The 13,472-nt window shown below is 53.5% G+C and overlaps 1 protein-coding gene across 6 annotated transcripts in view; it reads left to right on the top strand.

Moving 5' to 3' along the window:
* Window positions 1–13,472, top strand: part of TXNRD2 (thioredoxin reductase 2) — a 42,357-nt gene that overhangs the window by 15,753 nt on the left and 13,132 nt on the right. For 5 of the 6 annotated variants that reach the window (XR_003902580.1, XR_003902579.1, XM_029922316.1 and 2 more), the window contains exons 8-10: window positions 6,344–6,363; window positions 7,147–7,238; window positions 9,294–9,468. Coding sequence is in view for 4 of the 6 variants with exons in the window: in XM_029922316.1 (XP_029778176.1) it covers window positions 6,344–6,363; window positions 7,147–7,238; window positions 9,294–9,468 (287 nt within the window). In the remaining 2 variants the exon portion in view is untranslated. Of the gene's footprint in view, window positions 1–6,343; window positions 6,364–7,146; window positions 7,239–9,293; window positions 9,469–9,557; window positions 9,734–13,472 lie in introns of those variants that run through there. The other variant, XM_029922318.1, reaches the window with a different exon arrangement.

The following is a 13,472-nucleotide window of genomic DNA, read 5'->3' as shown; positions in this document are numbered from 1 at the left end:
TCTTAGTTTTCTTTTGCACTGATTCCTCTGGGTGGAATGTAGACCTGCTTTGCCAGCCTCTCCATAGTGGTTCGCTGGACCCGTGGTTCAAACACACTTCAATGTGCAACTGCCTTGGGAGGCTGGCTCGCCGCGCAGACTTGTGTACTGTCTGAGGCCACCCATGCGCTTTGGTTATCTCTGCCCATAACCGAAGGCCAGCATTTTCTGAATCCTGGTCTTTGTCAAATTAGTTCCTGCATATTCTATTGTCTTCTTTTGTTTCCCTTTTCCCATTGCATTTTAAAATCGGTGTCTTCAGTGCCCGGGAAGGGGTCAGTTTCACACTGGCCATCGGAGGCTGGGTGTGTGGAGAGGCTGGCTCGGGCCATCTCTCAGGGCCGGGGAGGGCGGGAGGCCCAAGCCCGGTGGGTGCAGGCGGTGCTCAGCGTGGTAGCCCAAGCCGTGGGCACCCCTCTCTGTGACCGGGTGCCTGGGCAGTGGCCTGCTCAGCCGGGAAGACACCACCCCAGATATTTTGGTCAGAAAAGAAAGTGCTGTGTTTATTTTCTTCAGAAAAAAAACATTTAGAAGGTTTTTTTTTTTTTGAAAAGCTCTTTCGTTTAGAAGGAATCTAGGTATGTTATTGTTAAAGAAAAAAGTGTTTGCAATGTATCAGTCACCCGTTTCGTTCTGAGCATGATTTATGTGAGGAAATGGTTTTTTTAAAAAATTAAGCTGGAGATATATCCCTGTACGATGCTTCTGTGAAAATGCGGCTTTTGTCCGGTGCTGTTAATGCAAGTTGTAACAGTGTGATATGGGAGTCAGTGTTTACATGCTACATTCCTCTGCCGCAGTCAAAATAAGCCCGGAGGGTCTACAGTAGCATTTCTGTATTTTATCAGCTTGGGCTGGGGCTGAGGGGGAGGCCTCCGCTCACACTTGGAGGGGCTGTTTCTGCCAGATTTATTTGCCTTATAAATATTCCCTGTGTTTATTTTAACTCGCCTTTAAAATGGAGCTGAAATTAATATGGACCTGAGGGCTGCCCCCCAGCCCTGTAGTGCCTCCTGCAGCCGGGCGGGGCGTTTCTACTTGGTGCCGTGGGGAGGCCTCGATGGTGGTGGAGGGTGCCCAGTGAGCCTGGCCTCTGCCGGCACTGGGTGCCGTCCTCACTGGCCTCTGTGTGAGCACATCCGACCGCATGTCCCTTAGGGCCTTCCTCCCTCCTTGCCTTTCCAGGACGGGGCTCCGGATGCATCCAAGGCCTTCTTTCAGGGTGCATCCAAGCGGGGCACAGTGAGGCTCTTCGTGAGGCCTGTTTCCCGTGGTTGCTCCACATCTTTGCTCCATTGAGGCATGAACCCTCAGGCCACAGAGGTGTTGTAGGCTTACAGACATGTGAGCAGCACCCTATCCTCCTCCAGATCTGGGGAGCCGAGGACTGGACAGAGGGTAGAGAGGGGATGATGAAGCCCAAGCCCAGTTGGTGGAAAGAATTAAACACCCTTCACTACACAGCTGGATTACCACAGAGGTAACAGATCATGTGTAGAAAATTCTAGCATATGCAGCATGAGCTCCCAAGTCCATGAGCAGGACCTTATGAGGCTGGGGAAGGCAAAGGGTGGGGGAGATACACCCTGGCCACCCAGACCCTCAGAACCACACCCCTGCCTAAGGCATCTACTCAGCCTGGGCTACCTGAATGCCAGCTTTGTGTCTGGCTTGTTTGGCTTTTCCATTGTTCTTGTTTCTTCATTTTTCTGTGTAAATGCAGGGCAGGTTGAGGAGGAACAGGAAGTGAGGAGGATTCTGGGAGAAAAACAGAGTTCCCTAGGCAGGTAGCAGGAGCCCCTTCGGAAGGAATGGTCAGGGGGATAATGGCTACTTCCAGAAACTATCCACCACCAGTGGAGGAAATGAGGGTACAGGGACCGGGGTGCGCTGCCCTGCATGGGGAGACTCAGAGATGGCGTGCAGCCCTCCCTGGCCCAGCTGTCCAGCCCAGCCATCACCTGCCAGGTGGAGGGAGGGTGGAAGGGAGAAAGGTAGGCCAACTCACCACAGCACTTTTAAGGAGGCAAGCAATGGGGTATCTGGCTCTGCCTTTGATCACACAGCCCAGTGACTTTGGCTCAGTCACCTGGAGGTCCACCTCCTCTTCCAGGCCTTCTGGATCCAGGCATCTTGGCTGGGACTTGGGCCTGGCTGCCCAGCCTGCCCAGGCCAGGATCCTCAGGTCTGTGCACCCTGTGACTATCCAGGGACCCTAACCGTGGGGAATCGGGGTTGCTCTGCTCCAGCCCTCCTTGGCTCCCTGGCTTGGCTGGTTAGCACTCGCACCTGGGGTTCACTCCATGTCTGCAGGCCAGCTCTGTGCATAGGTGGGCTCTGAGCAGGGAGCTTTGGGGTGACTTAAGGACTGTCACCTTTCTCTGATGTAAGAGGACTTGAGTGAGACCCGAGCCACCTAGAGGTGGCTCTTCTCCCACATTGGCCTGACACATAACTGAGTTGCCAATTCCAGATCACAGCCTGGACCCGGCTGTTCCCACTCGCCAGCCCAGGACTGTCCACTCTCCCACAGCTGCACAGCCTGGCCCTCTCTGTCCTGAGACCCCACTGCTCTGCGAGGCAGAGTGTTTTCGTAACTCAAGCTGATTTAACACTGCCTGTCAGAGTTGGTCCTAGGAGTCTTGTGGGGGTTTTTTTGACCCTTATTTTAAGTCTGGAAGCTGACTAGGTATTGTGGTCATTTTTTTCTCTGCCTAAACCCAAAAGGGAAGAGTATAAATTTTATCTTGTGAAGAATCACAGCCATTTGGTTAGGAAAACTCACTGCTGTGAATTTTCTCATTTCCTACTTAATCCCCGGGTTCATTTGGTGTGACAACCTCGTGTCCAGCAAAAGGGAGACCAGCTAGCTATCTGTCTGACACTTGGCTACCAGCCCGTAAAGCCCCACTGACCATCTCCCTGTCATGTCTAAGACATGTCGGGCTTAGGGGCTGAGGAAGACAACTCCTCCCAGGGGCATCCGTTAGGAGGCCAGAACCTAGAGGCTCTGACTGGGCGGAGGTGGGTCCAGTGTCAGACCCTGAGGGGTGGGAGGGGTCTGGCAGATCCCAGGCAAGCCTGGAGCTGGCCCCCACTGGGGAGGAGTCCTTGGGGCCCCCCACCGTCCGTACTGCCTCCCTGGGGCACCTGAGCTCAGCAACCCATTTGGCATTTCCTGCACTGGTGGGACTGCCAAGGAGCCAGGTGCCTGCCGTGAGGCCCTCACGTTGTGTGGGTGTTCCCCTTGGGGAGTGGATCAGGGGCCCTCAAACCCGAGAAACAGGTGGAGGGCTCTTTAAGCTGGAGCTTCATGGGTCTGAATTAAGGCTTTTGTTTCTGCTTCCTCCCCCATTCAGATTTTGAACAAGAAAGGCTGCCCTGTGATTAGGCTAATCCCACAGTAGTTATATCTTCACATGAATGTATACCTTCGCATGAATGTTTGCACACCAAAGGGCACAGAGAGCAGAGCTGCCCAGAGCACACATAAAATTGAATCAGGGGCTCCCAGCATGCAGGGCAGTGACTTCCCATGTAGACTGATGCCCTTGTGTCTGGGTCTTTTACTGTAAGTGACAAGGTGAATGTTTCCAGGCCTCAGAGTCTCACTCAGGCCCTTCCCCCAGATCTAACACGCTGTCCTGACTTCTGCTGGCAGCACCCCCATCCTCCTGTGGCTTGCCAGGGCCAGTGGTGGTCACTGTGCCTTGGCAGCTGACCTCAGCCTTGTGGTTCCCAGGCCCCCTTCCTGGCCAAGGGCCCCTTACCGGCCAACGGAACTTGTCTGCAGTTTCAAAGCTACCAATAAAAACAAAACAGTACGCCTGTCTTCTGGCACTCCCTACCCCTCGGGATCTGGAGGCTCCAGTGTCTGTTTTTGCTTTGGCATTTTCCTCCTTTAGCTCATTTGAAGGGAGCACTCTAGTTGAGTTCTTGGATCCTGCATTCTGCAAAGAATAATGATTATTTGATAAATTGGGCTCAGCGATGGCGTGAAAACCAATACTGCTGATGATCCTTGCCTGCAAAGACAAGAAGAGACCCAAAATTACTTTCAAGCAAGCGAGTTGCTTGCTTGTTTATGAGATTTCAGCTGTACGCATGTAGTTAAGGATACCCAATTAGGAATGGCTGAGCTGGGGCCTGCCATCTCCCAGATGTGCCCTCTGTTGGCAATTCAGAGCTGGTGGCCTGAGGGGTGGATACCGTGACTTTGAGGTGGGAGTAGGAGGCCTGGAGCATTGAGGTAGCTCTATGGGAGGAGCTGGGGGTTCAGTACCTGCATGGCCACCCACCCACCTCCCTATCCAGCTCCTCATCCATATAGTGCAGGAGGTTGAGGGGTTACCTGAGGGCTGCAGAAACAAAACAGGTTTTTGCCAGAATCAGACCACACTGCTGTCTCCTCAGCAATGTGATATGAGGGACACAGGGACAACCCCGCTGTCCAACGGAGGGCCTCCCCTAGTGCCTGCATGGCCTGCCTGGCTGGGGGGTGGTCAGCCTGCGCCAGCGCCACCACCACCCCTGGGAGCAGGGAGCAAAGGCAGTGCAGGTTTGGCAATGATGCTTTTACCCAACTTCATTCCTGCGTTTAAGGCATGATGTTCAAAGCAGTTAAATTCTGCTTGTATTTTGAGTAACTTGTAATTTCCTATTTTAAGGAAAGGCTTATACTTTTTGCTGTGTATATCGAGTACAAAAGAAGTTAGGTTATGTGATTTTGAAAACGTACCTACACAGAGACATACATATTACACATATATGGGGCTGTGTACACACGTGACTGACTACACATGCACTCCAATGTGTCTATTTCTTTTTTTTTTAATAGTAGTTTATTGTCAAGTTGGTTCCATATAACACCCAGTGCTTCTCCCCACAAGTGCCCCCAGAACGTGTCTATTTCTTAAACATCGGCGGGCCCGGGTGGGGCTCTGAATGCGTCTGTGTACTTCCAGCCAGCTGTGGGGCCATGTCCCTCTCAGCTTTTTCACATGAGGAGCTCTGTTCACTCACACACAGTTCTGTCCCCAGCTCCTGAGAGAAAGCTCTGTGCCAGTTGTTCCCCACAGGGCACCTCCAGCAATATTCCATGGGATACACTGCTTTTTGAAATGGAATTATATCATTAGTACCTGCCAGGATTAGTGCTGACATTGGGCTTATCCATCCTTACATCACCTCCTCTTGTTCAAAGGCTGAAGGGGTGATCTGACAAGCCCACCCACATGTTGCCACCCGGGCTGGGAATTTTCGTTCTGTGTTGGGTTCGTGCACATGTGTGTATGTGTGCTTGTGTGTATGTGTGTGTGTTCACACATGAAGAGTGGAGCTGAATAACAGAGGATTTATACTACTAGGGCAAATATTTTATTTTATTTTTTATTTTTTAATACTTTTTTAAAGTTTATTTCAAGAGAAACAGAGAGAGTATGAGCTGGGGCGAGGGGAGGGAGGGAGAGAGAGGGAAAATCCTAAACAGTCTCTGCAGCATCAGCACAGAGCCCAGTGTGGGGCTCAAAACCATGAAGCCGTAAGATCATGACCTAAGCCATAATCCAGAATCAGATGTTCCACCAACTGAGCCACCCAGATGCCCCTATAAGGACAAATAATTTAAATGACTCTGCTGCATCCCAGTGTCCTGTGTCCCCCTCTGCCTCCAGGTGCTCTCATCCTCGCTCAGGGAAGCTGGCTTTCCTGACCCTGGACGTGTATGGTGGGGTTGGACAGGCACATGTAGACCCTTCCAGCCTGTCCTTCCATGGTCCAAGGATGTTCTGGTATAGCTGATGCTTTCCCAGAAGCTTCCCCACTGTCTGGTGTCCTCCCTGTCCTGCAGAACATCTCCATTTCCATCCTGGCTGCAGGAGATCCAGAGGGACTCCATGGCAGAACTTACATTAGAAAAGAAAGAAAAACAACTCCACTTCTTCTAATGGGATTTTTCTTACCATATCCACAGACTCTGTGTTGATCTCACTCCTAGGACCTTGCACAGGGCATGCTATTTTGTCACCGACCACTCACATCCTTCACCACCAGGCAATTTCCTGATTCAGTGACACAGTGTTTGTCCTTTATTTCACAGAGCCTCTGGGAAGTGGGTTTTGTACCTTGGGACAACCTGTTTGAACAGTTAGCCTCAGCTGACACATCAGCTGACCACGCCCCTTGCACAAAAGCTGAAGGGCCCCATTCCCACTGTGGGGGCCCCACTCAGACAGCTGCTCATGTGTCATGGTGGACCACATGCGGGACTCACCGTTCTTTCTCTCTGTGTCTGTTCCTCTAACAGGTTGGTGGTCGGGGCCAGCTGTATCCTTTGCTGGTGTGCAGGTGACAGCCGGCTGTGCTCACACACTCCCCTCCCCCACTGCTCTTCCTTCCGTCAAGGCGTACACTCTGCCGCCTGGAGCTAGGCACTTACAGGGCCACTCAGGGCAGATGACCTGTGCTCAGGGGACAATTTGAGGTTGACCTTTGAGGCTAGGGCTTCCTGGAGGCGCTTCCTGAGCCACACACTGAGACCACTGAGCCAGTCGGGGCAGCTGGATATAGCCGTGAGGCAGGTGGTACTCCCTCGAGAGCAGCCCCAGCCAGGCCCGTTTCTTCAGAGGGAGCAGTAAAACCAGAGAGGGTCAAGAGAGGAGCCACGGGAGGATCTGAGGTCAGGAGAGGGGATATCTGATGAAAGATGAAAGCTGGGACTGCTAGCTGGGAACGTGGGTCAAACGCGGCTGTTTCGTGTCTTTCATGAAGGAGGCTCTTCCTTGCTGTCCCTCCTCAGACCCCTTGGGGGTGTGCCTGGCCCTAAAGGCTGAGATTAAACTCCAGGGAGCCTGCACAAATGCCCCATGGAGGCAGAAGCTGCCGGGGCCCCGGGTGCTGGAGGGTGCACACAGTGCTGTCACTGCACCTCCAGAGGCCCCACCTTACATTGGGTGTGCATTTGTGGGATAGGGGTGTGGGAGGGGTCTTTGTGGCTTTTCCAGGCTGACTGGGGACTGGTGGGGGAGTGGGTGGCTGGCCATGGCACTGGGGCTCTCTCCACTTGGCTCCTGATATCATGATCCGTTAGCATTCCTCAGCCTCTGGCAGATGTGGCCCTGGAGTGTGCTGGCTTCCTCACTGGGCTCGGACTGGACACCACTGTCATGATGAGAAGCATCCCTCTTCGGGGCTTTGACCAGGTATGTGCCCCTGCTCCCACCTTGTGCTCTTCCCAGTGGGCTGCACATCCGCAGCCAGCTGCCCCGGCCCAGACAGGTACAGGCTGGGAGTGAGGTCTCAGTCTTTGGAAACTGGCCCTTGAGTTGAATAAGCAGATCGTCCCTGAAATATAAAACACCTACCCAAGTGTGGAAGGAAGGGCTGGCACATGGAACATGTTGCACCTTCCCACTGGACCTAAGGGACATTGGTGGGCACGCCAGGCTAGCCTCACAGACCGCGAGGTTGGGCCGCCCCTTTCCATCACTCCATTAGTAAGCAGAGGCGTCTGTTGGCTGATGTGCTGTCCTCTGTCTCCCTGGCTGAGCCCCTCTGGTGTCCAAGTGGGGTGCTGTTTCCCCAGGGACAACACCAGCTTGGGAAGCACCTGCTAGACTGGCGAAGCCCTGGGTGACCACCTCAGGAGATGACAGCCCCTGGCCGCATTCCCACCCATCCACTGTAGACTAAAAAGATGTAACTTGTGAGTCAGGACCGGCATTCGGTGGCTCTCCTGGCCAGTGGTCCACCCTGAGCACTCAGAGCGTCCACACAGCCTTTCAGACCCTGTCAGATCAACCTCTTGTCCCCTGTGCAAGGCCAACACTGCAAGCAGCCTTCCTGTCAGCCGGCTACTCCTGAGCCTCATGGCAGGAGCTCAGAGAGCCACCCTGCGGGGTCTAAAGAGTGCAGGTTGTCCTGATCCAGGTTCTGGGCATAGACGCCCCTGCTAATGGCGAAATGCAGATTCCAGCACTGACTGCAGATGCATCATGTTAGGAGCACATGGTTTGTTGTGTTGTGTTTTTAAATTTTATTTTAACTAAAAACTCTTCAAGGGGAAGTCATCTGTTAAAACCCACATCTGGGGCTGTCACTTTCAAGATGTCATATGTCCTTCCATGTCCCTGAGAAGGAAGACAGACCCCTGTCCCTCTGCACTCTGGACTCTTAGGGCTGGCGAGCTCTCACAGAGGGAAGCGGTGGGCCTGCCATGTCTAGCCTGCAGCCCTGCCCCACCCAGCAGACTCAGAGACCTGTCCCTCTGTCCTGTGCGGGCCACTCTTTTACTTCACTCAGTGCCTCTGCCATGAGTGCCTGCAATGGGGCTACAGCACCCAGGGAAGAAGGTCTCTGTGCCTTGGGCAATGGGGAGAGTGTGCCGGGCAGCAGACAGGAGCCACAGGAAGCCACACTGCAGATAAGGATAAGGCCCATGATGCAGAGGGGCATGTAGGGACGAGGATCACTCAGAGGACAGGCCTTAGCGCTGAACCCAGGCAGAACCTGGAGACCGACGAAGGGGGGTGCCCTGGGACACAGTGGTGAGGCTAGGGGACCCAGGCCTTGCCTCAGAGAAGGATGTGAAGGCCTGGTGGCGGGCCTACAGCCAATGTTCTGGCTATGTGACTCAGTTCGGCCCAGTAGATCCCTCTCAGACCATGACAGAGACTCCAAGCTTGTCAGGCATCCAGAGGGATCTGCAGCCTACACTCCTGTTCCCGTGACCAGTGTGACAATCCTGAACAGGCAGCCCTCTTCATTGTGTATGTCTCTAAATGGACAGGCACCAGAGGATTTAAACAGTGGCTCTTATTTTCTCCTAAAAGAAAAAGCTGTGTCTGACTGGGGCTCCGGCCTACACAAGCCCCCACAGTGGCCCCAGGAACCAGGCCGCTTTCTACAGCCGGTGGGTGCAGAGCCTTCTGGGCTGGGAGGAAGGACTCCTCTCTGAAGACACCTGCAGATGCTCCTCTCCATCTAGAGAGGAGTCCAAAGGTCAAGTGCATCCTAACCAAAGGGCCTCAGGGCCTCGGATTTGGAACTGGGGAGCGTCAGATGTGCTCCCGGCTCCGCCCTCAGTTCCTCTGTGGCAGGAGGGACCCTGGACCTTCTCCTTTGGAGGAACTTGCCTTGGGCTCTCCTAGGGCCTTTTCAAGCAGGCAGGAGAGCAAGTCCTTTCTTCCCACAGTCCTCGGTAGCAGACCTTCTCACTGCTAACTGGTCCTAACAGCATGCTCTCTTGTGCTTTGCAGCAAATGTCTTCCTTGGTCACAGAGTACATGGCCTCTCAAGGCACCCATTTCCTGAAGCACTGTATCCCCTCAAGAGTGCAGAAGCTTCCAGATGGCCAGCTCCAGGTCACCTGGGAGGACCTCACCTCCGGCATAGAGAATGTGGGCACCTTTGACACTGTCCTGTGGGCCATAGGTAAGGGTGCACGGAACCACACGGGCACATACACACGTGAACCACACACAGAGACCAGCAGTGTCACCTCCCCTTCCTGTTGCCTCCAGGGCTCCCCACATTCTGCTGGCTCTCCGGTGGGCCAGTTGTCACAGCCCACCTCTTGTGCCATGGTAACAGCCCGTGGGATTGCTTCACAGGTTTGAGTCTCACATAGGACTCTGTGCTGACAGCTCAGAGACTAGAGCCTGCTTCAGATTTCTGTGTCTCCCTCTCTCTCTGCTCCTCCCCCACTCATGCTTTCTCTCGCTCTCTCTCACTCTCAAAAATAAACAAACATAAAAAAATATTTTTTAAAGTGAGGTGCCAAGTTTCTCCCCTGGTAACACTTTGGGGTCCCCCACACATATGTCCCTTCTCTCACCTTTGGACAGAGGCAAAGGCCTGTGCCCATATGCCATCAGCTAAGCCCACGCTAATGGCAGCAGCTCAGAGGACAAGGGGCCATGCCCTCAGAAAGCTACAAGTTCCTCCCAGTTTCCAGAAGGGTCTCCAGTGAGCAACAGGCAGGGCCCCTGGTGCACATGCTTGCTCTCCCCCGCCAGGAGTCCATTTTATTTTTTGTATTTTCAAAAAGAGCATCCCCCAGACAGTCTGCCCGACGTGATTGATGCTGGGGGTGGAAGCTTTTCACAGTCCTTGGCCTTTGACCTTGCTTCCCGAGGCGGCGCTGTGGTGGCGGCGGTTTCTGGCACGCCTTCTGGGGCTGTACGGGCATGTGCTGACTTTGCTGCTCGCTCCCGGGCCAGGTTTTGTAAACAATCAGGAGCCACTTCCCAGTTTAACAACTGGAAATGTTTTCTGCTGGTTTACCCCGATAAGCCTTTCTCCAAGCATTATTTTTGCTCAGAATAAAGGATGATCCAATCCAGGAGGTTAAAATAAAACACCCTGGGGGCTGAAGGGCTGGTACTGCAAACGGTTCCTGGACCATATGTCCTGCCTGCCTCAGCAGCGAGCGCCATGTGCACACAAGCTGGGTAGAAGCAGGAGAATTGGATGCCCCTCATGCCCTGTGGACACACTGAGGGCTGGGAGGAGCTTCCGTGGGGTTGAGCTGCCCTTGTGCCTGGCACCTTGGTCACGGCCGATGAGGACAGTATCCACAGGGATAGAGAAGTGGGCCCTGCAGTCTGCAAGCCAAGGAGGACTCCGAGCCTCTTCCTCGGCCCAGCCTTGATCTCCACGTGGTGGATTAAATACATTAGCAGTTAAAGCAGTTAATTGCTGTGCAGGGGGCCAGCTCATTGTTTGTCTCTGAATCACCCACCCACACCAGGTGTCTCAGATAATAGACTGGGAACTCGCAGCGAGGAGGATTTCCTGTCTGCAGATGTGCCGATTACGGTGCTGAGTGAAGACAGTCAGCCTGCGCTGCGCCGCGGGCTCGAATTCACCCTGTGCAGTTAACCAGTTGTGGCCTGAATCCTCAACTGTTTAGGGGAGTAGGAGCATGCCAGGGTGTCCGAGTGGACACCTGGGCATGTCAACACTTCTGAGCTGGAGCTCAGCCTTAGCGTAGCTTAGACTTTGTTTCGGAGGATAGACAGAGGGCCTTTGGAGTGAAGCCTTAGGAAAACTGGCAGCTAAAACTGTTCCATACCCCTCAGCATCCCAGAAAATTTTCTATCCCCCTCTCGAGGGAAGGATAGAGACACTGGCGCATCCGTTCCTGGACCACAGGGGTCCTGCCGACAATCAGAAGGCCCAGATGGCTGGTGTTCCCACCATCCGGAGTGCCAGGAATGGCTGTCCTGGCCCTGCCTCAGGAGCCCACTTGGTCTGTTAGGAACCAGCCCTTTCTTCTTCAGACTTTGTCTTAGCAAGAGAGCTGGTATGTAAAGCCCAAGGATGACTTCCAGGCCTCTAAAATGGTACAAGGGAGGGAGCAGGCATGGGTCCCTGGCTTTCCAACTTCTAATCAAACCACCATATTGAGGACCCCACTTCATGTACAGTCTACCTGCACAAAATATGCACATGGACCATGGCCAGGGAGGTGGTGGCATCCGTGGAGACACTGATGGGGTCCCGTGGTGCCCAGGGAGTGGAATGCATCTGCCCAGGAGGGGCTGCAGTCTGGGGCTCCCCTCTCTACCCCGGGGACTGCCTGCTCTGGTTTACATGAGGCCATTTGCTTAGCCACATCCAACTGATGTCTCTCTCATGCCACAGATGCACCCCATTCAAGCCCTTATGGACTCTCCACCCCAGCCCCACCCCCAAGTGCTGGGCAGCAGCACTGGGAACTGGAGGCAAAACAGAAGCAAGCCCCCTGACTCTGAGAATTCATGGGTGAGATTGCTCTGAGTCCAGCAAGAAGGATGGGCCAGGCCAGGCCCTAGTGCCTGCTGAAAGCTGTAAGTGAGACCCAGGCTCTCCATGGCAGGCACTTGGATGATAGAGAGGGGTTGGCAGGCTAAACATAAGGTGCCATCTTGTTAAGAGAAGCCCAATCCAAGGCCAGCAGGCCTGTTCTTCGGGGGTGGCCTGCATCCTACTGTGGCTGCAGGAAACTGCATGTGGGCACGTTCTTCCCAGTGGGGATTCCATAGTGGCCTACCTACCTGTTTTGGACCCACCCTTCTTTGCTCTCAAGGCCTTAAGGGAAGCACTGCTCTACCTGTGAGCCTCTGATACTCTAACACCTTTTTATGTTAGTGTAAACATCAAGTTTAGTTAGCAACATGAAGAGAGAACCAAATCTGCTTATGTATATGGTTTGTTTTCTTGAAGGAGAAGACACTTGTGGAGCTCTTGCTGGGCCTGAGGCCACAGGCTCCCCCACCACACCATGTGGCCCCAGACAGTGCACCATCTGGTCAGTAGCTGTCATTTTTCTCTGCTCTGACTCACAGTGGCACTAGCCCATTGCAGAGGCCAGAGAAAGGCAGTGGGAGAGCAGCGCCTTGTGCTCACAGACTGACCCCCTGCCCTCTGTGTGGGATGCCCTGCACAGCCAGGGGCCAAGAGCTATACCAGGCCTGCGAGTGGGCCCTCCCCGTGTCCAGGGTCACCCCAACTCCCACAGTCATCAGACCCAGGCCGGCCTACCTTCATGCTCATGGTCATCTAGCAGAGTCTTTTTACCAAGTCAAATTCAATATTTATGGTTAGAACTTGGCAGAAATCAGTTTCTCTAAAAAAAGATAAAAGAAAGCCCTAGTGAAAATGCTTCTAAAGATAAGTGAACATCGTTTATATGCATTAACGTGCATGATCTAAATTTTGCGAGTGCTACTGGGAGCAGTCAACCAGCAGGAAGGTTAGAGTGACATTTGTGATCATTACAGCAATAATTATCACCTGCCAGGGAACATGTTTCTTCCTGGAGGTTCTAGTGGACCAGGCTGCTGCTGGACCTGAGCTGGGTGCTCCACCAAGTTCTAGGTCTGACTATGGTTTAGGGGCCTGTGTGAGCTTATTTTATATGCTGTCAGTGCTTCATGCAGGCTTGAAAAGGAAAAGCCTACAGTATACCCGTGGGGTAAGAAGCATCATCAGGATGGCCTGGGGGGCAGTGGCAGGTCCTGGTGGTCATAGGGAGCCACTAGCCTCAGGTCATGCTCAGACTCACTAATTCATTCAGCAAACATTGAGCCCTGCCTGGGCCCCGGGCCAGCAGGATTGTTGGTCTGCCCTGCCCTTGGGGCGCTTGAAATTGTGACTAGGGTTCTGGGGCTCATGTAGAAAGGGTCATTTGAGAAAATAAAAGGAGCCTTTGCTCTTGTTATTCTTTTCCCTGAAGTCTCAAAGCTGACAAGAGACGTAATACATGTTTTTGAAAGGTAGGTTTCAAGAGATATGACTAGAGGTGCCAGAGATGTGGGTTCCGTGCTCTGTGTCTGGTCCAACGTGCTACACAGGTCCAGCCTATGGGGGTGGCTGGCTCTGGGGGGGCCACATATGTGCCCCCCAGGAGGGTTGGTTCCTCTTTGAGCCCATGCGAAGCTGTTGGTCCCCAT

The sequence above is a fragment of the Suricata suricatta genome, chromosome 14, assembly GCF_006229205.1.
Source record: "Suricata suricatta isolate VVHF042 chromosome 14, meerkat_22Aug2017_6uvM2_HiC, whole genome shotgun sequence".
NCBI lineage: Eukaryota > Metazoa > Chordata > Mammalia > Carnivora > Herpestidae > Suricata > Suricata suricatta.
This window is presented reverse-complemented; position numbering and strand designations above follow the sequence as displayed.